This window comes from Scaptodrosophila lebanonensis, unplaced genomic scaffold (assembly GCF_003285725.1).
Source record: "Scaptodrosophila lebanonensis strain 11010-0011.00,11010-0021.00 unplaced genomic scaffold, SlebRS2 tig00000024-arrow-pilon, whole genome shotgun sequence".
NCBI classification, from domain to species: domain Eukaryota; kingdom Metazoa; phylum Arthropoda; class Insecta; order Diptera; family Drosophilidae; genus Scaptodrosophila; species Scaptodrosophila lebanonensis.
In genome coordinates, this window is record NW_022060538.1 from 10,052,418 (window position 1) to 10,078,466 (window position 26,049).

At 38.7% G+C, this 26,049-nt stretch overlaps 1 protein-coding gene across 3 annotated transcripts in view; it reads right to left on the bottom strand.

The window, feature by feature from the left end:
* Nucleotides 1–548: 548 nt before the first annotated feature.
* LOC115621121 (nucleolysin TIA-1) overlaps nucleotides 549–26,049 on the bottom strand; it is a 54,361-nt gene continuing 28,860 nt past the window's right edge. The window contains exons 2-8 of one of the 3 annotated variants that reach the window (XM_030514665.1): nucleotides 19,415–19,502; nucleotides 15,584–15,659; nucleotides 15,363–15,459; nucleotides 7,743–7,932; nucleotides 6,640–7,035; nucleotides 4,763–4,916; nucleotides 549–590 (exon numbers count right to left, since the gene is read on the bottom strand). In XM_030514665.1, the coding sequence (XP_030370525.1) occupies nucleotides 549–590; nucleotides 4,763–4,916; nucleotides 6,640–7,035; nucleotides 7,743–7,932; nucleotides 15,363–15,459; nucleotides 15,584–15,659; nucleotides 19,415–19,502 (1,043 nt within the window). Of the gene's footprint in view, nucleotides 591–2,953; nucleotides 3,107–4,762; nucleotides 4,917–6,639; nucleotides 7,036–7,742; nucleotides 7,933–15,362; nucleotides 15,460–15,583; nucleotides 15,660–19,414; nucleotides 19,503–26,049 lie in introns of those variants that run through there. The other 2 variants (XM_030514666.1, XM_030514664.1) reach the window with 2 other exon arrangements.

The window sequence follows — 26,049 nt, forward strand, 5'->3', positions numbered from 1 at the left end:
AATTATGTCTGCCATTTACAAATTAATTGATTAATGTTTTCTAACATGTCTATGTGTGCGTCTCCTTCGCGTCCAATATGTACGTGTGTGGGTGTTTGTTCGTTTTGCATTTGATGATATTTTGTGGCTAAGTCTGTTGTATTATGAGTATTTATGCTGATGACCTACACATTGAAACACGATAAATGAGTTTTCTCACATTGAACTGCGGCTGCTGGCTTCTTGCGACCTTTCAACATTTATTTTGCACTCTTATTTCATATTTATTTTAGTATTTATTTATTTATGGCTATTTTCCTTTAGCTAATATCAATTAATATCATTCGATGGCATACTTTGATTGTTTTAAAATATTTCTTGTGTATGTGTTTGTGTGTGTATGTGTGTGGGCGGCTCCTTCTTGTTTCTGTCTTCTGTTTGGGATGTTGCTAGTGTTTACATATGTATATATGTATATATACGCACGAGTTTATGTATATATACTGCTTGATCTATTTATTTTCTGTAAAGTTTGCTATATAATTTGTGTTTGGCCTAAGCAACGAGAACTAACACAATAAATTTGCAGCTAACCATTCATCTTCTGGCAACTGAAATAAAATAACGAATATTTTGTTCATATATAAGACACATATGCATATACTATATATGTTTATACGTATGTATGTATGTAGAAAAGATTGTTGTTTTTGTATAAATAGAAATCAAGGTAAAGACATATATATTTGTATATGTACAGCTGTACTTTGTGACAGATTTGTGAGTGTGTGGCATGACTATTGCTTTTTGTACATGTTAATGAGTAATAGGAAATCAAATTAAACCGGCAATGAGCAATTAAATGAACTAATATCGATGTACATACGAGTATGTTTAAAAATTGAGTATAATTAAATTATCAAAGCCTGCTAGAAAAGTTTGAACTGATAATAAGGCTGGGGCCTAGAAATCTGTGTGTGATCTGTGTTGGCTCTGAAACTTACGGCTCGAACTTAAACTGTAACTGGAACTGGACATGGGCTGGACTGGACTGGGCACTATAGGACTTATAGTATAGGTTTTTATTGTTGCAATTACGGCTTGCGTTTCGTTATCAAGTACTTTATAACTGCGAGTGCGTGCTTATGTGTGTAGCTAGGAGCTATGTTAGTTGCTGTGTGTGTTTGTGTGTATTGGTGACTGAGTGTAGACGCTTTAGGAACATGTCTCTTCAATTATCGAGTAATCACAAATTAAAGTTGCTAATAGGCTAATTCAATTTTCATTTTATCGTTTTATGTTTCGTTTTCTTTTATTTTTGTAACTTTCTGTTGCATACAATAGGAAAATGATAGCAGGACATGTTGATTTGTTTTACCAATTGTTAGGCTTGGCTTGGCATGGCAGTTGTTACTAAGTATGTATGTGTATAGGTGTGTGTGTGCAATGTATAGAAGGTATGACTGCAAGTGTGTATGTGCATGTTTGCAGCTAATTCGAGGCTAAGACAGTGCGTAGCTGTGTGTTTGTTAAAGTTTTAAGAGATTTACTTTTACCTCCATTATGTTTTGTTTTCTTTTTTCTTTTTCATCTATTATAATAGGCACTAGTGCTATATATATGTATATATATATATATAATCTGTTTTAGTTAGTTTAGGCATTATTTTATTTTATTTTTTTTTTGTTATAGAAAAGTGTCGTCTAAACAACTATATAACCCGCGCAAAAAATTAGGCAACACTGCTCATAAGAATTCGACCAATAAAAACAATGAAACAAACTTTCTCAGCTTTCGATGCACGGAGAATTAATCAAGGTGCTTTCAGAATAATTAAAATCAGAAACAAGGCTCGAAATTGAAGCGCACTGCTCTATATGTAGTATTAAATAAAAATCAGAAACAAAGGGATTTTTCAACAGACATCGAAGGACATCCCTACCACAGATCCAATACAGTAGCTAGTTAAAAAAATGCTGACAGAAAATTCGGCTCCATCTATTCAATAGTCGTCGTGGTTACTTATATCGGGCTAATGGCACACATACATACATACAAGTATGTATATATGTAAGAACACAAACACACACACGCACGCAGACAATCATAAATTTGTTCTGCGCATATACATTTATGTCTTTGTGTGAACGTGTTTGTGTGTGTGTGTGTGTGTGTGTGTATGCGCGTAATTAATTTTAACTCATTTTTAATTATATTTATTTTAATTTAATGCCGCACACTCCTCGCCATGTTTTCCGCTGGGTGTGCGTGTGTGTGTGTTTGTTTTGTGTGTTTCGGCCTGCCTTGCACAATACATACACGGAACACAACATATACTTATGTTATTTATGTTTTCCTGCCACCAACTTGTATTTGTTCTTTTAATTTATGTATGCATATGTATGTATACGAAGTGTGTTTTTATTTTTCTTGCTTCCTTTCTCAATTAATTATTATTATTATTATTTTTATTTGTGGCGGCATGCGCTATGCTTAAAACATTTATATAAAGTGTAAATTTATATGCCTATATATGCATGATATATGTATGTATGTATCTGGGGGATGTGGGCTGTGTGGTTGTGTGGTTGTGTGGCTGTGGTATTGTAAGCTTTTATATGCAGCTAGGGTTACAAATATGTAGGTATGTAGTTGTATTTTGTTGCATATTTGTATAATATTCGCATCTGGTTTTTGTTTAACGCTAATTCAACGGCCGTTTACAATTGTTTATGCCCTCTATATATAATAAGCATATATATATACAAATATATATATATATACATATACATATATGTATATATATACATGCATATATATGCGTGTACAACATATATATTTATTTTTTTTTACGTTTTTGGTTTTTTTTGTGGTGCTGCTACTCGTCAAACGCCAACTTTCCGTCGGTTGTTTTTTTTTTGTTTTTTTTTTATTATTTTTCGTCTGCAATTGTTTTCTGTTCTGTTTTGTTCTTTGGGCTTGTTCTGCGCTTCATTTATTTACAGCTCAGTTTGTTTACTTGTTTCTGTTCAGATATTCTGCTGTACTGTAAAAATTTGGTTTTGTTTTTGCATAGCAATTGCAAATTGTGTTTGTTTTACTGTGCCTGCAAAAGTAAAGGATAAACCTTAAAAAATAATATGGGTGTTAGTAAAAATTGGAAAAAAGTAGTAGTCGGAAAAAAATTATTTATAATGCAGAAAAAGTTTATGCAGCATTTTTTGAAAAAACAATTTACAGTATTTTATATGCAAAAAAGTGGATTGTGTGTTGTTGTTGTTGTTGTTAGGGTACTGTTGTTTGACAAACATTCTGTGCGAGCTTATAGTTAATTGTTTGGCTTTTTGTATGCAATGTGTGTATTACGCAGAAATCAAAAGCAACGATTAAAGCATTCAGGCTAAAGCTATCGCATGCATGCTGTAAAATATATAAAGTATTTGGATTGTGCGATTCACGATTAAAAACATGCATGATAAAGCATGAAAGTCTCCAATTAGAGAGAGAGCAATTTGTTTGAATTTGAATCTGGCTCGAAATTTCTTTTGGTTTTTGATAGTGGTTGATTGAAGCGTTTTTTCCAATTACACTCATTTAAAAAAGATGTAGTTATCGGGAACTACGGGAAATTTATTTCAACCGAACTTTCACTGGGGAATCCCAAAATGTGTTATAATAAATAAAACCATTGCCGTTTCAAGATAAAGAAAAACTCTATTTGTTTGTTTGTTTGTGAATACATTAATCTTTAATCCTTTCTTCAAAATCAATTTAAGCCAATTTAAGTCGTGTGTGCATTAATTTGTTTTATACTTTTCTTAAGTTATTTAAAAACGAGAAGAATCATCTGAAATTGTGTTTTTAATTTCTTAAATTAAATTAACGTTAACAAGCTTTCACGTCAATTCAACGGTATTTATTTTCAAGTTTCAAATCTAAGCTTACTGTGAAAATATATCTTCTAGAGCTGAATGGAAATACAAATATAAAAATATCTGTGTGGCTTAACATTTTTATTTTATTATTATTTATAAGTCACAGAACCTAGATTTAAAACTACAAATGCATTTTTTCTCACTTTTTCGTCTATGTTTAATGAAATTCCATCAACAACTCGAACAAATCAAACGTTTTTCTGGTTTGTGTAAATACAGCCCACATATGCACATATGTACTCGAATATTTCAATCCGAAAATAAAAATTGGCTCTGTGTGATGTTTTGAGCAATATTTGAACTATTTTGAGAACGCTGCATGCACAACACGAAGCAGGGAAACTCCAATTAACAAATTCTCAAACGAAGTTAATACATATGAACAAATATACACATTTGAAAATAGTATGTGAGAACCGCAATGCTCATGGAACATGCATGGAACATTTTCAAACATGCATGTTTTGTGTTTTTTGTAGGTATTATGAAATGCAATAAAATATTTTCGGTTTTAGCCAAAAATATGCAAACCAAAAACGATACCAACTAACAATGAGAGGAACAACAAACAGGCAAACAGAGTGTATGAGCAAACAATGTCGAAAAAAAGGAAAGATTCAACGAACCAACGAACGAGCAAATGAAAATGGAAGGAATACAAAATCATCGTCAATACAATTAACAGAATTGCATTCAGAACTACCGAACATCAAACATAGGAAAAATGTTTCAATGTTTTCTCCATTTTTTTTTCTCATGTGGTGTGTAGATGTGAGTGTGTGTTTGTGTGTGTGTGTTGCTTATGGTATTGGTTGAAGAACTGGAAATTGGAAGGGGGTGGTACATACCTGTGGGCTCACTTGAAACTGCTGTATGGGGTAGGCAACCACTCCGGCGGCCTGGGGGATGGCGGTGCCGGCAACACCCGTTGCCAATTGCTGTGCGGGCGATATCTGGGCCTGGGTGACACCCTGCCAGGTTGCTGGTATTTGCACGCCCATGCTGTAATGAGCGTTAGACGGGTTAGTTAGAAAGGAAGCCAGCGCAAGAGTTGATTGCATGAGCAAAGAATTGCCAAAATGAGAAACACATTTCGCCCAAATGCGTGTGTGTCTGTGTGCATGTGTGTGTATGTGTGTGTGCATGCAAGTCTGCGCCTGTTTGTGTGAAAGTCCCTGGAGCGTGGTGTGCGCACAATTATCACGGACAACAGACGCTGCGCCGATGTGCCCACAAAAAGCTAACGGCTGCCACATTTACAACGCCCTGCAGTAGCCGGCAATGTTGTTGCCTTTACCATTGTCGTCGCAGTTGTTGTTGTTGTTCTTGTTGTTCCCTCTGTTGCTGATGTTGCTGGCTGCTGCTGGTTGCTGCTGCAAATGTTGCCGGCATAAGCGGAAAACAAAATTTACGCGACGCAAATAGCACGTTATGTTGACAGCACGACACGCGGAAATATATTTCATGCGCCACGTACGCCCCACCGGCCACAGTCACAACTGTACAGACAAGGCGTGTGTGTGTATCTGTAAGGGTATGTGTGTGTATCCCAGGGCTGGTAACTAGTGAGCATTAACAGAGTGGCACAATAGGCAACCTCGAACTACTCTAAAAACGATTAAGTCAGACCTAAGAGCTTTTCAGACTTTCGAAATGACTTTAAATAAATCATTTTTTTGTTTAGAAGCCAAACGCAACAATAAATTATGGATAACTTTAGAAGCCTTTGCAAATTTTATAACGATTACTTCTGCACTAGCCATTACAAAATATATATATATTTAAATTTTGCCGTCTTTGCATACATATCTCAAGAACATTTTAAGTTGATTCTCGCTGTTTAACTACTTTTCCTCTTATATTAAGTATATTTCTTGTTAGAAATCAAAAATCCAAGCTTAAGAAACTTTGGTCTGAAGCTAACCAAAGCAATTAGTTTTAAGAAAATTCGTTAATTGTGCAAAGACGGCTGAGCGTCAAATTGCATAAAATAATTGAGCTTTGGAAAAGCATATTTAAAACTGATTCAATATATAGTTCGAAAATAGTTCAAATGTGCATCGAATCTCAGCAATATATAATTACCTTTTTTTTAGTTCTATAAATTAGTTGGCTCTATAATGATGTAGCATTTGAAAAAATATCATAAAGTCTCTTTTCAACTATTTTCAGTTTTCTGCATTTACTTAAGCTCCCACTGATTGAGTCTTCTTTTCAATATAAACATCACTCATAAATACTTTTTATCGTTTGCCTCAACTGCGATATGTATACTTATCACTTGGAAATGAAATTCTGTTGAAAATGCATGTTTGCTTTCCACCCCTGGTGTGTGTGTGTGTGTGTGCTCGCCCGCCACACAAATGAAAAAGTTTTGCAATTAGCAAATGAATTCACTCATCCGTCATGTTGTCCCTGCCGATCCCCGGTGGCGGTTCAATCATTTCGAAATGCGACACACACACACACACACATTAATATATTTATATCTGCTCGTATGTTTGTTGAACAGGTCGGGAAACGCGGCCGCTTAGCCGCACATTTTAGTGCAGCAAATGCCACTCGATGCGCCCGTTCGCAAACAGTCGACTCGCACGCAAATCAGCTAATGAAATAATTATGAATTTTTCAGCAACGCCATCGATTGAAATTGAATCGATGTCGAATTGTTTGGAGGATATATCCTCGTACCCGTACTCGTACTCGTATATGTATCAGAACTTACCCCATATAGCCCTGCTGGTAGCCGCCGTACTGGCCAAAATGATAGCCCTGGATGCCCTGCAGGAACTGATTCTGCACGGCAGCGGCGCTGGCGGCCGCGGGTGTGACTGCGGCGGCTGTGGCCGACGATGCGGGGTATGTGGGTGTGGGGGAGTACCAGCAGCCGGTGGCAGCCAACTGTTGGCCATATGCAGCTGCCGCAGCGGCAGCAGCGCCCACGCCATAGGGGAAGCCGGCTGCGGCCGCTGCGGCGCTGTTCAAGGCCTGACTGGCAATGGTCTGAGCATTGTTCGGATCGCCGCTCTCCTTTCCCCAGGAGCATTTCACGGGCTGTGCATTGATTTCGGTGTTGTGCACGCCAACAATGGCATGTGTGGCGGCCTCCTTGGTGGAGAAGCTGTGGAAAGAAACCAAGGCGAAAGAGACAAAGTAATGCATGCCCAGTAAAGCGATTATAATAAATATACTACTATATATGTATGTATTGTATGAATGGTTGGTCAAATTGAAGCTCGGCGGGACCCCTGGTTCCAAGCAAACCATATGGCTATTCCCAAATCAGATATAAGTAGAATAGTACAAGGTGCTGCCTGTTGTCAGCACATCGGGTTAAAAGGAGCTTGATTACGGAATATAAGACATTCTTACTATGCTTAGACGAAGCCAAAAATAATAGTCCCTAAGCAAATATGACTTACAATATTGCTTTCATGAAATTATAAAATTTTAAATTTTCAACTGAATATGGGGGGTCCTTCTGAAGATATTTGAGAAAACAAAAACATTAATGTTCAAGTCAATTTCCAGCTACTTCATCAGTCTAGAATTATATTTGTTTGTTTGTTTGTTTTTTTCCAGATACAATTGAATTGAAATCCTATACCCCGATTATATTGGCCTGCATTAAAAGTAAGCTCATTATTAAAAGAACTTTATCAAATCAAATATTAATGTTTAAAAATAAATATATATACATATAGAACGATTTTGAAAGACAACGTTTCTAAGCTGCATCAAAAAATTATTTTTGCAACAAGAACTTTGATTGTCTTAAATGTCATAAATTCCTATAAATAAGGAGGGAATTTTCAGTCTAATACGTACCGCACAAAGGCGTAGCCCTTGTCCTTGAAGACGCGTATCTCCTGTATCGCACCATAGGGGGCAAATGTCTTCTGCAGGACCTCCTCGCTGAGCGCGGTGAGGGCGCTGTTTACACCGCCCACATAAACGGTGCAATTGGAGGGACTGCTCTGATTGTAGACTTCATCGAAGGTCAATGGCTTGATGTTTTCTGCAAGGAGGAGAGAGAACAAAGTGTGAGAGAGAGAGAGAGATAGAGAGAGAGCGAGAGGATGATGAGTTAAGGGGCTGTTATTTTGATTTGAGGAGGGGAGAACGCTCGCTTGGCTTACAAATAATTTATGGGCGCAGTTTATGGGCCATATATGAATGTTTGTGCACACTTTTTACAACTGCATGATTAATATGCAAATTAATTAACGGTTTTTACCCGCAACAACGGCAGCAGCGCCAACAAAAACAACAACAGCAACATTAACAATGTTGGTGGCAACGTTGCCGTTTTTGGTAATTAAAACAACCGCATGCACTTAGTCCGTACTCGCATGGGTGTGCATTAAAGGTGTGTGTGTGTGTGTGTGTGTATGTATGAATGTAGGTGAGGGCACGACTGTGCGGTCGCGATATGACACCATTTACCGTTGCCTCTGTTGCTGTTGCTGTCGCTGGTGCTGCATTTTTAAAATTGTTGCGGCTGTTATTGCATTTTTTATTATATTTTGTGAATATATTTGTTGTAGTTGTAGTTGTTGTTGTTGCTGCTGTTATTTTTCGGCCTTTTGTAGTCAACAGCATTACCGTTCCTACAGCTGCTAGTGTATTTGTCGTTGGCTTGTTTATATCGTATGTATGCACGTATTTGTATGCAAAATTTACACTAATTACTTCCTTTGAGGTTAAAACAAAATTTGCACTTTTTTAAAATAATGTCAACTTTGCGTGTTTATGTCTTTGTTTAGTTTTAAACAATTTCAGCATTATAGCAATGCATTTTGAGACTACGGCAAAGTTTGTTAGCATTATTTTGTTCTATCTGGCCAGCCGTAACTGCGCCAAAGTGCTTGGCACCCTACTCGGTCATGTTCCTGCATGCTAATGACAGTTCATAATTTATTTATAGCCCCTTGTGTAATTTACATAAACTAACTTTGAAATGCACTCAAATAGGCGACATGCTGGTGAACTATTCCACGAAACTACATAGTAAAATATATTTGTTAGATGTTGGCTTTACAGAAATAAATGAATTCCAATTGCTTATACTGCACTAAAAAGCGAACTAATTGAGTTGCATTTTGATTACAAAAGCCATTATATAGAAAATGATACAAAAGTGAAAGAATCAGCGAACAAAATTGATTAGGAAATGTAATAAATAATACAAAAAATAATAATAAAAAGAAATTACAAATGTTATATAGGCAATGATTTATATTTAAAAATCCATCATTAACACATGCATCCGTATTATAAAATTATTGCCTAGAACACTATTTGTTGCTACTTAAGCAATCATCAAAGTTTCCCATTCTTTTCAAATAAATCAATAAAAAAATACACATTGTCATGAATGCCCATGTTTTGATTTACGTATTATCTATAATGTAGGAAATCTATTGGACTGCTCTCTCAGTTTTATTTAAAAAAACGATTTGCCAAAAAAAAACTGGCAAATAATAAATAATTGATTGCAATAATAATGATTATACATATATAATATCTCTATAATGCCTCTGACCACAATAATAATGATTATATATAATGTCTCTATAATGTCTTTGACCACATATGGCTGTGAATTGGAACACAGCTGGCTAAATGGCAGATAACTTCCCCCAAAGTATGGGAGGCATTAATAGACCTTATTGTGCAGTTTTTCTTAGGCTCTCTTATCTTCTAAGTTTGAATTATAACGTAATATTATTAAATATAAATATATATATATTAAACTAAATGTTTAATTTTTAATATAATAGTTTACATTATCGACCGCACTATTTGTTTATTTATTCGTATTTCTGTTTCCAAGTCAGGTTTTGGCACATTATGAAAGGAAACAAGTTTAAAAACGCACTCTCTATTTATATGGCTTTATTTTAATGAACTATATACAGCTATATGTCTATCAAAACAACCTTAATTGGAGCCCATTTCACTTGCAGAGCATTCCAAAACAAACAGCATAGTGTACAGTTGGAATCAAAACAGCCCAGCTGGAGTTGCGAGCCAAAGCACCCCTATCTGGTGCTACACCATTAAAGAGGCATTGAGAGAGCTACGGCCCCATGAAATACCCGTGAATATCTTTTGCTCGTTCGTTCGCGTTTCACTTAATTTCTGTGGTACACGGCCTGCTATTACAGCTCAGCGGCATGCACAGAGCATGCAAAACAAAACGTAAAAATATGACTCAATGACATGCAACAGGACCGCTATACAATGGCAGAACCCCAAACACACACACACACACACACACACACACACACACACACACACACACACACACACACACATGTTCTTGCATGTAGGACAATCAGTAGCTAAAGAACTCGGGTGGGGCGCACCAAAAACTAACAAGCTGGCAAATATTTTTGAAAGCTTTTGCCACAAATATATATTCTTTGTGTTATGCACTGCATGCACACACATACACACACACACGCGCGCGGGCACAAGCGAGCAGACAAGTAGTGTTGCATACTTTTGAGCGCCACATTTCACTAATTTGCACTCTGCTTTGTACCTGCGTTTTCTCCTCTCTTCTGCTAGTTTTCGTTTTTTAATTCCTTTTTTTCGCATTAGTTCTTCTTTACGCTTTTAAATACGTGTAATTAAATTCGAAAAAGAACGCCGCAGAGTCGCAAAGGGACCTCACATATTTTTGTACGTGCTTAGCCTTGGGGCGCGTTGCAGTCGGAATCGCAATCGCAATCGTCAGGTGGGTCTTGCTGGCTCAGCTGGCCAAAGGCGCTGCCTACATTTCAGTTCAGTTCAGCCTGAGTTCGTTTCCTTTCATGTCTGTGGCAAATTAAAGCACCCAGATGGTTGACCTGCCCTCTATTTCCTCGGCTCTCGGCATGTGTGTCCAAGTGGACATAATTATCGCACATTTTTGTCTGCGACAAACTACGACTAATGCACTTCTCTCTCACTCGTTCTCGCTCTCTATCTCGATCTATTTCATTCTATCCTTGAAATGACAAGCATCTAAATAAATAATGAGTGTCTAACACATGTATTCGTGTCCGATTCGTATACATACATATACATATGGCTGCTATTATACTATATAGTTAAATAGCTGCTTAAGGAGCGGGAACAGCATATGGGTGCATGTCAGCGCTTTTGGCCACCATCCACAACAAGGACCTTTTTTGGCTTACATTTTTAATGAGCAATTAAGGGAATGTAAAACTAAATCATAAAATAATCACAAACACATTAACATAAATTATTAAAACTCTTACATGGACCGACTCAAAAAACAGCAACAACAACAACAACATTTCATACACTTCAGCAAATTCTAAAGTAATTAATATGCATGAAATGTTCGGCCGTGCACGTTTATTTGGGGTGCACCCCTGTTTAAAAATTTTAGTCTTCCACTGCCCGTTCTGTTCAGCAATCCATACACACTAATCAGTTCTCTTGAAATGCTCGAAATTTTTATAAATAAATATACATAGTTGCAAACCCGTTTGTTTTATAATTCTAGTACGTTCAAGAAAAGTCCCAACGTTCAAAACAAATGTCCAGCTCGTTGAGACAAAGTTGAAACTTCCCACATTAGCTAGGAAGTAAAAAAGGACTGTCAATAGTATTATAAAATATCGCAAAATCCGCAAGTATTTGACTGAAATGGAAACAAATTGGACACCACTTTCCACCTGTCTGTACGATACTCGCGTTTATAATTCTTATATATCTATCAGCAAGTATTTCCAATAGCTCTTTCAGAAAATTATTGTACCTTTAACCATTTTTTCATCCATTTTTTGATTGGCCCAATTATTATATTATGATGTTTTTTAAATAAAATGTAGTTCAATGAAAACAGAACAGCTACAAAAAAATAAATTGCATCTCTGAAGAAATGTACAGCTTAGAATTAATGGAAAATAATTTTTTATTTTATTATAACTACTGGTCAAAGATATAACACTGATATCAAGATGCAAACAACATCGGGTACATTAGCTTATTACTTTTCTTCATTTTATATTCTTCATGTGACACAAAAGTTTCATCTACGAGTTTTCTTAAAAACATTCCAGGTAGTTCGTAATTGTGCGCAACTGTGCATAAAATGTTGATTTATTCCGTCGAGCCGACGACAACCTTAACAATTGTTACTCGTTACGAAACGACGCCCACAAGCCTGCTGCACCCAAAACTGTGCCTCAATCTAGCCCCCGGGCCAACCAGCTACCATTCCTCCACATACCTGAGGTAAACAATTTGCTCAAAGTTCCTGCTGCCTACCTAGCTAGGTAGATGGGGCTGCCATTTGCTCGCTACTCGTTGCTCGAAACGCTGCACTCAGTCAAAAGTCAAATAGTTTTGGCAAAGAAATTTGTCATTGCTGGAGCGGTGTGCATATTGTTTCAAGTTAATTAAGTTATTACCATAATGAGCTTGTTAGCATGTGCCTCGATTTATGGCATGCGCTGACACTAAAATAGAGCGAGCAACCTGTGCTCCCTCTCTCCACACCACCCCATCCCAACCCATCCCATCCGACACTCAAACATTCCGACATTCAACCGTAGTTGGCTTTGTGACATTTTCGTAGAAAAAGGGGAAAAAAGTTTTGCACGAAACTTTGCAAACAGCAGCTCAAAACAATAAAGAGCGACAAATGCGTTTGTTATAAACCCAAACTTTTGGACCACGCACGAAATTACAAAGCGGGCGGAAATGGGAAATTGTCACAACTGTAAAATGCGCAATTGCGCCGGCTCGTAAATCTTGGCACAACACAAAAAGCAGCAACGCACACACGCTCACTCACACACACACACCCATTTAGAGAGCGAACACACGACACATTTGAGTGGCGCACTAAACGTGCGGCTTGGCGCTCGACTGATTGCTCCAGTCGTAAAATGTGCAGCCTGCTTAAAACATAAAAAACGTTGAGGCAGAGCTAACCAACAGGGCTAGGCTAAGAAAAAAAGAAAAGCAAATATAAAAATAAAGAAAAATAGAACAGAAAAATCAACCAAAGTGGCAGCGTAAAACATCAAGTAATGCGAAATGAGTTGAATGTGTGCGCTGGAAAGTAAAATCGTAAATACGCCCAAAACTATGCAGCACAAGGCCTGCCGTAAAACATTTCGTAAACTCTTTGACAAAACCCATTAAGCATACGTACATACTTATACGAGTACAGTGAACCTGGCTAAAGCTGACCAGCTTGGATTTTAGGACATTTATTCGACCTGCGGTTTTAGATTTTGGTGAGAAATGTATAAGTGATCTTCATTCCACTATTACTAATAAAAGTAACATATATATAAGCCTATTCAGACTTGACATTCATTCTTTCTACCTACATTTAAATTTTGCAATAGAATTATACGTAAATAAATAGTTATTATAGATGTAGTATTAGCACAAATAGTTGATAGTAGACTGAATTAATTTTGTGTAAATTCTTATTTAATTAAAATTTCATTTAATTTTTGATGCAGAGATTGAAAAGATCTTTAACTTTTTACTTGATATGAATAACCGAAAATTTGTATATTTCGGTTTTTCTTTTTCTAATAAATTATATAGATTTTAAAAAGAGTGTCGCAACAAGGCGTTTTGTGCCGGAAACCATATTTTAAGAAACCTAAATAAATTTATAGTCTTTAGCTTAAGATTTTAAAGAATATAAATGATTGCCATAACAGAAGACGTTCGTAGGATATGGTTGCCGATCTAAATGCCTTTGTCTTAATGTCTTGATTAATTTGTAATCGGAAATTTAAACGGAATGAATTCACAAAACTACTGTGACTTACAACTGAAGCACAACAAAGATTTGTATTAATATTTTAGCTTGTAGTATATTGGGTTTTATTTGAAATCAATCTAAATATTGACTATCAGAGATTTCACTGTATATAGTAAAAGAACATGTATGTGTGTGTGCGTGTAACGTAAGGACATCTTCGATTTGGCTGCTGAGTCAGCGAAAAATGCATGTAAGCGCAGATTTTTTTTGTTTTGCCGTTGTGTCATAAAAGCCTCCAAATTATTTCGCTGCCAAATTGCTAATAATAACTTGTGTTATTACACATTCACACACAAACAAATACACACAGGGATTTCCACGCACACACACACACACAAACACAGACGCACATAGACTCGAAGTTAGACAAGCCGTGACACAAGCAAATAAACAATGAGACCAATAAAAATCCGCTTAAGCTTTCATAGGCGTTTTTTATGACAACAATATAAATGCAAAAACAAAATATCATAGTTTACTCCAAGTTCCAACCCACCTCCCCCCTCACCACACGGACCAAGCATTTGTCTTTTTACCTACCCTTACTGTTACTTTCGGGGCGAACCCTTCAACATTTCAGGCCCAAACACGATACATTGTACCTTGACTCCTTGATGGTGATGCCTGTATGCCTCTGTATGTGTGTGTGTGTGTTGGACGTAGGAATGCCAAATGTTTGTTCTATAACCATGAAAATTTCTGCTTATGCTACCCACACCTCGCTCCGCAGCCAACTTTTCTTTTGCCTTTTATGATAATAGTTTCGTGTTGGTAAAATTTATTTATCTGATTTCTACTACACATTCGTGTGTGCGTGTGTCTGTGTGTGTGCGTGTAATATAATAACAAATAAAAATTATGTTAAAACATGCAAATATGCGTTGGCTCTGATTTATGAAAGACAAACGGCGACTCAAACGCCCTCCTCCCTACAACCCCCGATGATTATTTTTGGGGGCAGCCTTTTATAGTTACAGTTAGTTTTGCGGTAAATTGTGACATTTGCGCAAAAGGGTGAAATAATGGCCGCCCCCTCCTCTTACCACCCCTCAGTATTGCACAAATCATAAATTTGGGCGTGTAATAAGCTCAAATGAAAATTGATTTGCCTTTGTGCCGCCTAATTGAATATTATTGTGGGACCGACCGACTGTCTATATCTATTTCTATTTCTATGTTCGGTGGCTGGTGCCGTGAAATGGGAAATGGAATTTATGCTAATTGAAAAAGTTTAAAGCTGCCGAAGAAGTTAAATTTGGCACAAACCATTACGGAAATTAAGCACATGCGGTTGTTTGCTTTTGGAAACACACAAAAAAAGCTACAAAATATTAAGAAAACATAATCTGGTGGAAAATTTTTGCGATGATGCGCTCAGACGCCGACATTGTTGTTGCTTCGACATTCATTGCCATAATTTCCTGTAATAAGAACGACGCGTCGCCGACAACAGCAAAGGCAACAACAACCACAACAACAACATATCATTATATAGAACAGAGTAGGAAGTGGAGGCGCAGGAGTAAGGACAAAAGCCAACGGCAGGTCGTCAGCCCATCTCCACGCGACTCGGGTTCGACTCGAACGCAGGCCGGAAGGCAACCCTGGCCAGGTGACAGTCATGATTTCCTTACCTTTACTCGCCGGCGGTTTCCGTGTGGCCCAATTCGTGCGAATGGAACGCGAGCCGAGCCACTGGCCGTTCATGGCCGTAATGGCACTTTCAGCTTCCTGTGAACGATAATGAAGAGAACAGACGAGAAGAGAACAGAACATTGCAAAATGAAATACAGATATACATTATACAAGTATGTGCATTTATATGTGTGCTTAAGAATGCATAAATTTTACTTACCGACTTCTTGATGAAGGACACAAAGCCATAGCCCTTCGATTTCAAGGTTTGCGGATCACGCACCACACGACAATCCCTGCAAAGATATAGGAAGGTGAAGAAGAAAGTCAGAAACAACGTCTTTAAATAAATGGTCTATTTGAATAAATAATTTCTTTTCGTAGGCTACTTTAAGACTTTATGCGGCCAACCAATATTTGGAATGCCACCAGCGTCCGCTCGCAAATTGTCAAACTTTAACATTTATGCAAATTTTTAATAAAGAAAACCGCCATCGGCAGCAGCTGCAGTCGAGGCCGAGTCTAAGGCTGGGGACGAGCCCACCAACTCAAACGTGCTCAAATATTTCCGCTTTAGTTTAAAACACAAATACAAAAACAAAGACAAATACTTCATTGGGCTGGACGCATTTCGGAAATTAGAAATCTGACCTCATGCTGAAAGTTTTTTTAAATTTTTATCACATAGTTTGCTTGTCTTCGGCATCAAATACTTGTATTGTCCAAAGGAATAGGAAGATCCCGAAAACATGGAGAAATACATAATAAACAATGCACGACTTATTTTTTGGGATTAAGATTTCGCTACACTTTAAATGCTTAAAATCGATAGATCTAGCAAAAAATTGGGATTGAAGTCAAGAAAAACGTTCAATATATTTAACAACTACTAACAATATCCGAGCTAATCCTAGCTCAAGAATAAACAATTTAAAATTGTAATAGATGCCGCAGATTTATTTGACTTTAATTCTTTTATACTTTCTAAAAAAGTACTAGAAGTCTCTTAAAATAATGGTACATTAAACCATTCGAAGTTGATGGACTAATACCAAACCAGCAGCCTTATATTTAAATTATCGATTTTGTAGAACTCGAATTTAAATTACTTTCAAATTATTTTATTCTCTTCGAACAATCCAGGGTACCTCCTCCTTTCGATTAACTATAATAATGAGGCACTTTAATGAGTCATGTGCTTTTGCTTGTCTAAAAAAGGCACTCTCGAAGCCACGAAGGTGCTGATAGCTCACACATTAAGTAACATTTGCTAAATAATTAAAGCTACACTTTGTAATTGGCGGCGACCTTTAATTCAAGTCGTATCTCATGCCGTGCCCATTAGCCCAGCAGCAAACTATTAACTACCTCTCGCCAGCCACTTGCCAGCCCCTTGCCAAACCCTGTTTGGTCAACTGAGGCATTCCGGCAGCCAGAAATTGATTTCCCACGGAAGTTGTGCAAAGGCACGAGTCCAAATGCCAATGTCCGTGCGGGAGCTAAGCCTGCGTAGAAACTTCAGCAATTACCCTCTCCCTCAGTCCAGTTTACTTTTCATTTATGAAACATAAACCACAGTGGCGGCGGCTAGCAACTTTTTTTTATGATTATTATAAGTAAACGCCAAAAGTTGCGTCTCACTGCCTAGCGACTTATTAAATATTCACACGCGCCGCGCATTTAACAAAACGAAACAAAAATGTGCAGGGCACATAATTCCAAAACCAGGCAACAGAGCCGCCAGCCAGCAGGAACAGCAACAGAAATAAAAGTAATAACAAAAATGTTGGCTAAAAATCCTCAGTCAGGCACAACAAGCAAAAAATAAAATAAAATAAGAAGAAGCCCCCACCCAGCCAAAAAAAAAAAAAAAAATGAAAAAGGGCAAACTCAAATAGAAAGCCAGCAAACAAGGACGCACGCATAAAACTTTTGACAAAGAACATGGAGGCGCTGGGGAAAAGAGCCTTGCAGGTCCCGCACGAATGACTTCTCCGTGCCCCGATCGCCATCCTACGCAGCTCGGCCACGGCTGTGCGCTAAGCGTTTTGACATGTTGACGCGCCAAAATAAAGCAAGTTATTTAAGCCCGAGCTGCAGACTAAGGCGTTTGCGGAACAGCCGCACAGTGGGTGGTTTTCATCAAACTACTGACGAAATACAATTATTTTCGCAGTCTAATTGACCAATACTTAATAATATTTTGACAGGCTCTTGTGTTAATCTATTATGGATAAGGCACTCGAACTGGATTATCTTCTAAATATTGACAAGCTAACAAGAAATGTATTCAACATATACGAGTAGAGTTCTATAATATCTACCGTGGGAAGCATCGCATTTAAACATTTCATGTGAGTTTTGTGAGTTTGACTTGCCCTCTAGCGAAGAATTTAAATTTACGAGCTTACATATGCATTTAATAATAGTTTAGTCAACTACCTTCCAAAGGTGTTGATTTGTTTTGTAACGCCTTTTTGTCTGCTCCGCTAAATTGCCTAAGCGGCCCACTGTGCAACACCTGGTTGCCTGCTCGCTCTGCTGATAATCAGCACGCGATGTGGGCTTTGTTGTTTCCGCGTCTTTGACTTTCTGTACTTTTTTAGCAGCTTTCTTTTTCTTTTTTGGGACATGTATCGGTGATAATGATGTCAGCGATATGTATCAAAGGTGGCAATCGATTGCTCAATAAAGCGTCAAAACGGCAACTCAAATGCGACGCAGCTGCGTGGCGTTATCGATACGGCTGATGCTGATGCCGATGTTGATGCTGATGGCGATACTTTGGGAGGTAGGGTCGACTCGATTTGAGTTGATTTCGTAACGCTCCGTCTTTTCAGCTGCCAAATGGCAATAGCGAAACGTGCACGAACTTGCGCATTCAAACGCGTGTTGATTTCGTTTCGCCTTTAATCTGGGCTTTATGTCTGTATTTGTGTATGTCAGTCGGTGTGCATTTGTGATGATTGTGTCTGTCAATTAAATTTTGTGGGTAAGCTGAGCGGAAAGGTGGCACTTTGATTTTTGGCTTGAAGTCATTCCTAATTAGGAACCATGCGCCGCTCATTAAACCAACTAAGAGGCTGGAGACTGGGTGGAGGCCTAAAAGCCTTTTAGCACTGTCAGAAGCATAAACATAATAATTATAATGAGTTCGAATTAAAATTCAAATTATCAAACTAGCAAATTGCCTGCTGTCTGATGAGGCAATGAATAGAATTACAGACTGGCTCACTGACTGACTAACTGACTGACTGACTGACACACCAATTGACTGACTCACTGAACGAGCGAAGTCAAACAAGCGCAAAATCCAAAAATCAAATACTTGAGCCAAAATTTTTGATAAGCGGCCTGCGGGCAGGATCTCCTGCCCTTCTGTCCATTCTAAAAACGTTGATGCAAAAGTTTTGCGCTTCAACAGAAGTTAATTAAGCAAAGTTTGTTGCCCATGCTACTGTTGTTGTACTTTCTACAATGTAACGATTGTTGTTGCTGTTGCTGTTCGTTGGTTGCTAGTGTCCCTGGCTAATATCCTTACGCGGAGAGGCAGGAACAGGCAGCACAAAAATATCCACTTGCTTGCTGTGGCAACATTTTGTGTCATCGCACCAGTTTTTGTATTGAGAGTGCTGGTGTAGCAGCTGTTTCTTCTGGCCAACACGCCAGCACACCTCTGGCCCCGCGACTGCCAACAAGTGGCGACAGTGGCAGGCAAAAGAGTTCGCCAACGTGAAATTTGCATAAATTCATTTTTGTCGCGCGGTTATGAATTTTGCATGCCCTGCCCAGGCAGCAAGCAGCTTACAGAAAGGAGCTTGAAAAGAAAAATGGTTTTCCATCTCGCCTCTCACACGCTTGTCAATAATCATAAAAGAACGGCGACGAAAGAAAGCACGACGATGCGTGCCCAAAAATGACTGATAAATTGTCAAAAAAAAAAAAAAAAATGAAAAGAAACAAGAAACGGCCTCCATGCGAGTCGCACACACACACACACAATGGCTGGCAACTTAACTGCAAAATGGAAAATTTGCATTTTAATACTTACGAGATCTCGCCGAATGGTGTGAATGCTTCACGCAATTGCTGAGTTTCAATTTCTGAACTTAAGTCGCCGACAAAAATGTGAAATTGCTCTGCAAAGAGAAGAATGGAAAAACGGCAATGCATGAGTAACAGTTTTGAGTGCAAAAGCATAAACAGAAGAACAAGCACAAGAATAAATTGGGGCTGGGGTGGGGTGGTATAGTGCGGGAGAGATTGGCTGCTGGCTTGGGAGCTGTTAAGTAAAGGGTTGTGTGTATTTTGTATTGTCATGGATTTTATTTAGAACGTCGCACACGCATCAAGATAAAAAGCAAAACATCCAAGTCATGTTCTTTTTGCTTCCCCACGTGTCGCTTACTTCATTATTTATTTACATTTATACATAAGTAAGTATTGCCATAGCCAGCAAGTTTCGATTCACATTTTTATGCCCCATAAGCACAGATAAGCCAATTAACCCAAAAAGCGCCACAGATTGATGAGCCACCCAATACAGCAAGAGTAGGTAGGTGAGTGGAGGCTATGAATTGCAGATCTTACAGCAGATTTCATTTAGCCCAGCTTCGTGGACTTCTTTTTATTTTGAAACCCACTCAAACCCTTTAGAAAAGATTGTTAAGCTAATAATATTTAGGTTCAAACGTGTACTCTGTGAAATTTTAAAGCAAAAAATATTTTGTTAAAGCTTTAAATCATCTTTGATGTTCAGTGAACAATTATTGAACATATATTCAAAATCAGAAAACTCTTCAAATGATCTCGAAAGCTTACAAAATAAATAGAAAATTTTACTAAAATAAAATATTAACTGTCTTATGAAAATAATGAACGGCTCAGATCTTTAGAATTTATGTGGCTTGTTATTTTTTTTATTCAAGCTAAAATGAAACTTTTTTTGCATTTGCAAACAACGCTTAATCTCTAAAGAAATATTCAGGATTTATGTTATTCAATTAATAATTTCAAATATTTATTGAAATGGGCACAGTATTCATCAATACTCCCACATAAACTCAAAGTCACGCTTTTGACTGATAATTTATATAACCAAGGCGGATCAATAAGTACTCCTATATTACAGAGAGCTGCTAGCATCTTATATAGATATGGATTAAAAGCTGTCATATTTAATTACAAACTGATTAGTTGATTACTTTTTAGTTGCACATTTTCCGCATTTATCGAGAAAATAGAAAAACCGCTATATGTGTTTGATATTTTGGTCGATGGATGGTAAGAGAAGCAACTACTAAAGCCAAAGCAGTGGTTGGACCGCTATGAATTGTTTTTCCATCTTAGTTTGTTATTCTGCCACCCAGCGCCTTTTTCTGTTCTTGGACTTGAACACGTAGCTTGGAGGAGGAAAGCATATTTTGGAGAGTAGGAAAATTGACATCTTTTCCAGAGGTTATACAAATGGGAAAACGGGGGAAGACGGTGTTTGAAAATAAAACATGAAATAACGTCATTTTGTCAATCACAGTTACTTATTGAGCAGCCCTCGTAGTAGTTTTACCCCGCAGAGGCTTCTAGCAGTTTATTGATAAAGAACTTATTCTTTCGGACTAGCCCGATTCCCAATGCTAAAGTTAATTCGAGCTGAACACTTTAATATTTGCTTCACAGATGTCTGAGACTAATGTCGAAATTCAACTTTGGTGCAACATCTGCTGCAATCTGGAATATATATTGCGTACATAATCTGAAATTCTTCTTCTCTGCCTGCCATTATATTTGCGACATTTGTTGTTGACAAAGTCCTACAGCCTTCGTGCGTAATGACACAGCTATTAATACTAATTAACCTATTTATTTGTGTAGACTTCTATATGCATATACAAAACGTACATACATATATAGAAATGCTTGTGTCTGTGTGCACATATGTGTGTAGGCACACTCAAATCTTGTAGAATTAAACCAAATATCATTTACAAAATGCGCTGAGTGCGCAATTTCAAAGCGGCGCTCTCATGCAGGCTGCACAAGTACAAATGCGAGAAGGACGATGCACAATGCACGCAAACACAAATACAACAGTCACACATTTATAATGCAAAGAGAGCACACATACACGCATATAAATATACATATATACTATATACAAATATATACATGTACGTACGTATGTACACAGCGAGAAAACGCAATCATTTATTATTATTTTTGTATGCTTTGTCTCTTTGACACAGAAAAAGTCGCGACGTTCTGGGGCTGTGACGACTTTGCTTTGCTTGCTGTTGTTGCACTTGCTGTTGTTGTTGTTGTTGCTGCATTTGCTGCTGTTGTTGTTGTTGCTATCGTTGTCCTTCGTGCGCTTTTGTGACAAGCAAAAAACCAAAGCGCGCAGACGCACATGGGGTGGGAAGCGTTTGGGGTTAAGGGCCATTGCAATGAGTTTTGGGGGTCGTCATACACACACACATACACGTATATTTATATATACGTATATAGAGAATCCTACCCTAAATAATTAGCACTATTCAGCAGGGGAATGATGACAATGACGAAGAAGAAGACGACGAAGAGAACGACGACGTGGCATGATGGGCGTAACTGCTGCGACTTTGACTACTGCCTGAGCTCCATTGCCAGCCTGGTGTCCTTCACGTCCTTCGTGACGTTCGCAAATGTAGTCACCATCGTCGACGTCGTCGTCGTCGTCATAGTCGTCATCGTCGTGGTCGTAGTCGTCGCCGTCGCCACGACTGCTTATTTTTCGCTTTCTGCACGTGCAGAAATTAACATTTCCGGTAATTTTGCGAAAATGAAAAGCAAAGCGAAAATTAAAGGCAGCAATGGTGGCGGGAAAATGCGGAAAGCTTTTGTGTTAAATAAATATTAAAAGGAATTTGCCAGTTACGAATGCGCGTCGAGGTTGGCTTTTTAAACAGCCAGCAATACGAATCAAGCCAAGGCAAGCCAAACGAAACGAACCCAAACGAGTAAATCTCTTACTCGTACGTGTTCTGATACTTCAACTGTAATGTTGAGTGCGTGCCCACTTTTTATTTAATTGGAAATTGCGTATACGCCACGCTAACGAGCCCATTGTAAAGGCAGCGTAGAGTCAGGTGGAGCAAGGCGCAATGCGAGAAGAGAGCAGTGGGGAGTGGAGAGTGGTGAGTGGGGAGGGAGGGGGGAGTGGAGTGCAAGCTGCTGCTTAGTTAGTTGCCATTCCGATTGCCTGACTGACTGGATTGTTGACGCTCTCGAGCGAGGCACAAAGTACTTGCTATTATTGTAAATCAATCGTCAGCATACTAGTAGAAGTTGTTGTTGTTGTTGCTATTGTCGCTTAAGTCAGTTTATTGCGTTCGTCCTTTACGCAACGTCAACTCAAAGGCGGCAATTGAGGCGCGCACGCAACATGCAAAAGGCAAAGGCTCAAGAGCCTGCATAACTAGTTGACTGGCTCAATAAAAGACAGACAGACAGACAGACCCACCGACAGATAGACAGAGGGACTACCGCCATGCACATTGGTTCGCATTGAGATAACATTACATTCAAAGTTTAGCAATTTCCTATATATTCAGGTCTTCTCCTTCTTGCTTCTGCTATTAGCAGGACGATTTTTGGCTAAAGGATATGAGGCCTGCTCGACTGTAACGCTCTATCTTGTTAATGTTGGCAAAAGAGCTTAGCTTTGTCTTTGGCCAATGAACCACTGTGCGCTTTGACTTGTTGTAATATTCATGAAACGTTGTTGCACACTCGATTGGCGGAGGGCAGGTGGAAAGGTGGAGAGGTGGAGAGGCAGGCAACCGGAAAATATTGAGCCTGTCAGTCAGGCTAGCAGGCAGGCAGGCAGGCGTCCTGGAGCTGCCAGGCAGACAAACCCGACCACTAATTGCAGTGAAAGACAGCAGCTTTAAATTTGCGCCGCTGCTTTGGGCATTAAGAAGGCTTGATAGGAGCAGGAGCAGGAGAAGGAGAAGGAGCAGAGTAAGGGCGCCATTTGGCTTCCGTGCTTTGTTGCCTGGGGTGTCAGCATGTCACGGGGTTGGCATCAAATTTTTCGCTGCCGCATGATCAAAACTGTGCGCCTTGTAATGAGTTATTTAAGGTTTCGCAACAACCCTCTCTTACACACACACACACACGCACAGACAGACACAACCACACACACACACACACACACACACACACACACCCATACTCGCACAGACGCACGTGCACACAAATTAATCATAAATCCTAGACGCGCAATTACACGTGTTTCCAAAGCACACATCGGCGAGTAGTGCGTATATATCTTTTCAAATGTTGATCTGTCTATTTGTGAGTACGAGTGTGTGCGAGTATGGAAGCATGTTATCTAGCCATCTGGCTGACTTCCCCGCTCGCTACACTTAGCGCCAATGGCCTAAGCAGCTTTATAGCTCTCAGTTCCATCTCTTAAAGTAGTACACACACATACTATATATATATACACGCATACACACACAGTACAGGAGTATGTATGTATGTGCATATATAATGACACGCTCCGGTTTGCCGGTAAGTGTGTCAGCAGTTGTAGGCCACGCCCCATTGTACCTTTTGATTAAAGACGGAAGCTTGGCCTGTTCACAGTTACTCTTCACATACATTTGTGTGTGTGCTTGTGTGTATGTGTGGGTGTGTATGTGTGTATTAGTGCTACCCATTTTGATGTCTTTGCCGCTTCTAAAGCTGCTTGTGCTGCTGTTTGTTGGTTTTAGTTTTGCCGACGCCGTAGTTGTTGTAAATTTTATGTTATCCGTTTTCATTGTTTGCATGGCTTTATTTATGTGCCAAGTCGTCGGCACCGTACCGTAGAGTATGTGCATGTGTGTGTATGCGTGTGTCGATTCAAGCATGTTATTTATGCGCCGGTGCTAAACCTTATTTCCTGTTTGTCTTACATAAGCTGCAACGCTTAATTACACGCACTCGACTAAAAGTTAAAGGACCAAGAAACTTTGTATGTAATTCAGAAGGCAGTACCTTCCACAAACTTGCCAATTACTTAATTTTTTTTGTTTCATTCAGGTGGGGGTTAGCAGCAACAGCCTCGATCTTACCTAACGAACTTAAATATGTTTTAAATCTGATACCAGATTCGATACATCAAACAACACAAAGAAATGGTTTTAGTTCAAGAGTTCAGTCTCTTCTATTCTACAAACAGTCTACCTAATACCTTTAAACGTATTATTAATGGATCCACTTCTTTCTGTCTTGTTATATTTGAAATCGAGATAAACTAATCTGTGGGATCTCTCTATATACCTGAAAAGTCTATCTTTCATTTTCAAAAATGTTAAGGGAAGCTTAACACTTATCCGAAACCTGTAAGACTTAATAAGTTTGATTTTTCATGTCCTGCTTTATTAATTCGACCAAAGCTAGTGCAAAATATCAAATCTGACTGTCTTTTATTTCCTTTCTCAATTTTAAAAGCTGAAGAAAAGTTCGATGGCAAAGTGAAATGTAATACATCAGTTTCTAATTATTTACGTCACTCCAACTTGTTCGAGTTTAATTGTCAGTTGGCATGAGTATCAACAACTTTAAACTCTACAATTTAAGCATTTAGTTAAAAGTGAGGAAAACGATTTAATGTCTAAGTAGCTGACTGACTGCTGAGAATCCCTGCTGACACATAAGAGCCAGCGACATGCCGTGGCTCAACCGCAACCAAAAGGCTCTCCCTTTCTCTCTCCCTAACCCAACAAATTGATGAATATGTAAGGACACATGCCCACACATATACACACACACTCGCACAGACAGTGGGGGGTTGGCCAACATAAAAAGGGATCAAAGCTTGGAGGCGTTGAAGGCGAAATGCGTTAATTTTGCTTGTAGTCAGCAGAAAAAGAAAAAACACATAGAAAAGAAGCAGCGATGGACCCAGATGAGCATACAAAAAGGACCTCTTGTCCTGCTTCCCCCTTCGCTCCGCATAGGACTGCCACGGAGCAGCCGCAAATTATATTGAAATGTTAATAATCCAGTTGCCAAGACGTGCTGGGCCGCTCGCCTGGGTGGGTCCCCGTAACGAAAAGGACAACTCAACTGTAAAAGGATATTTATGTGAAGATTTGTATGCGCGCTGACTTATGACTTTGATCAATGCCGAAGCCCAATTGATTGGCATTTGATAGTGGATGCGGGCGAGTGGGTGGAGGGGGGGGGGGGGGGAGGGGTTGCTATCTGTCAGATTTATTTGCTGTACATATTTGAGAGTCACTTATGCCCGCAATTTGGCAATGCGGTTATCCGCATATCTGCTTTGATATATGAGACTCACACAGACACTTCTTTCCCCAAGTGTTGTTGTGAATTTTTGCAGCTTTTGTTGATGTTTTTGTTGCTGTTGCTGTTGTCGCGAGAAAAGGCAAAGACTTTGGACCCCGAGTCGAGCTTAACAAATCTTTAAATTAAATTTGCTTGACACAAATCAGCGCGCATTATACTTTATAATGTGCTTTTAATTTCATTCATTTGCATGCAGCGTGCAAGGCACGTGAAGATAGCGAGACAGTGAGAGAGAGAGAGAGAGAGAGAGAGCGAGATAAAGTGAAGGAAGGGGGAAGTAAAAAATCTAATTAGCACTGCTGTTGCCCTGGCCAGGCTCTGGCAACTTAAAGCAAACTTTCCACTTTA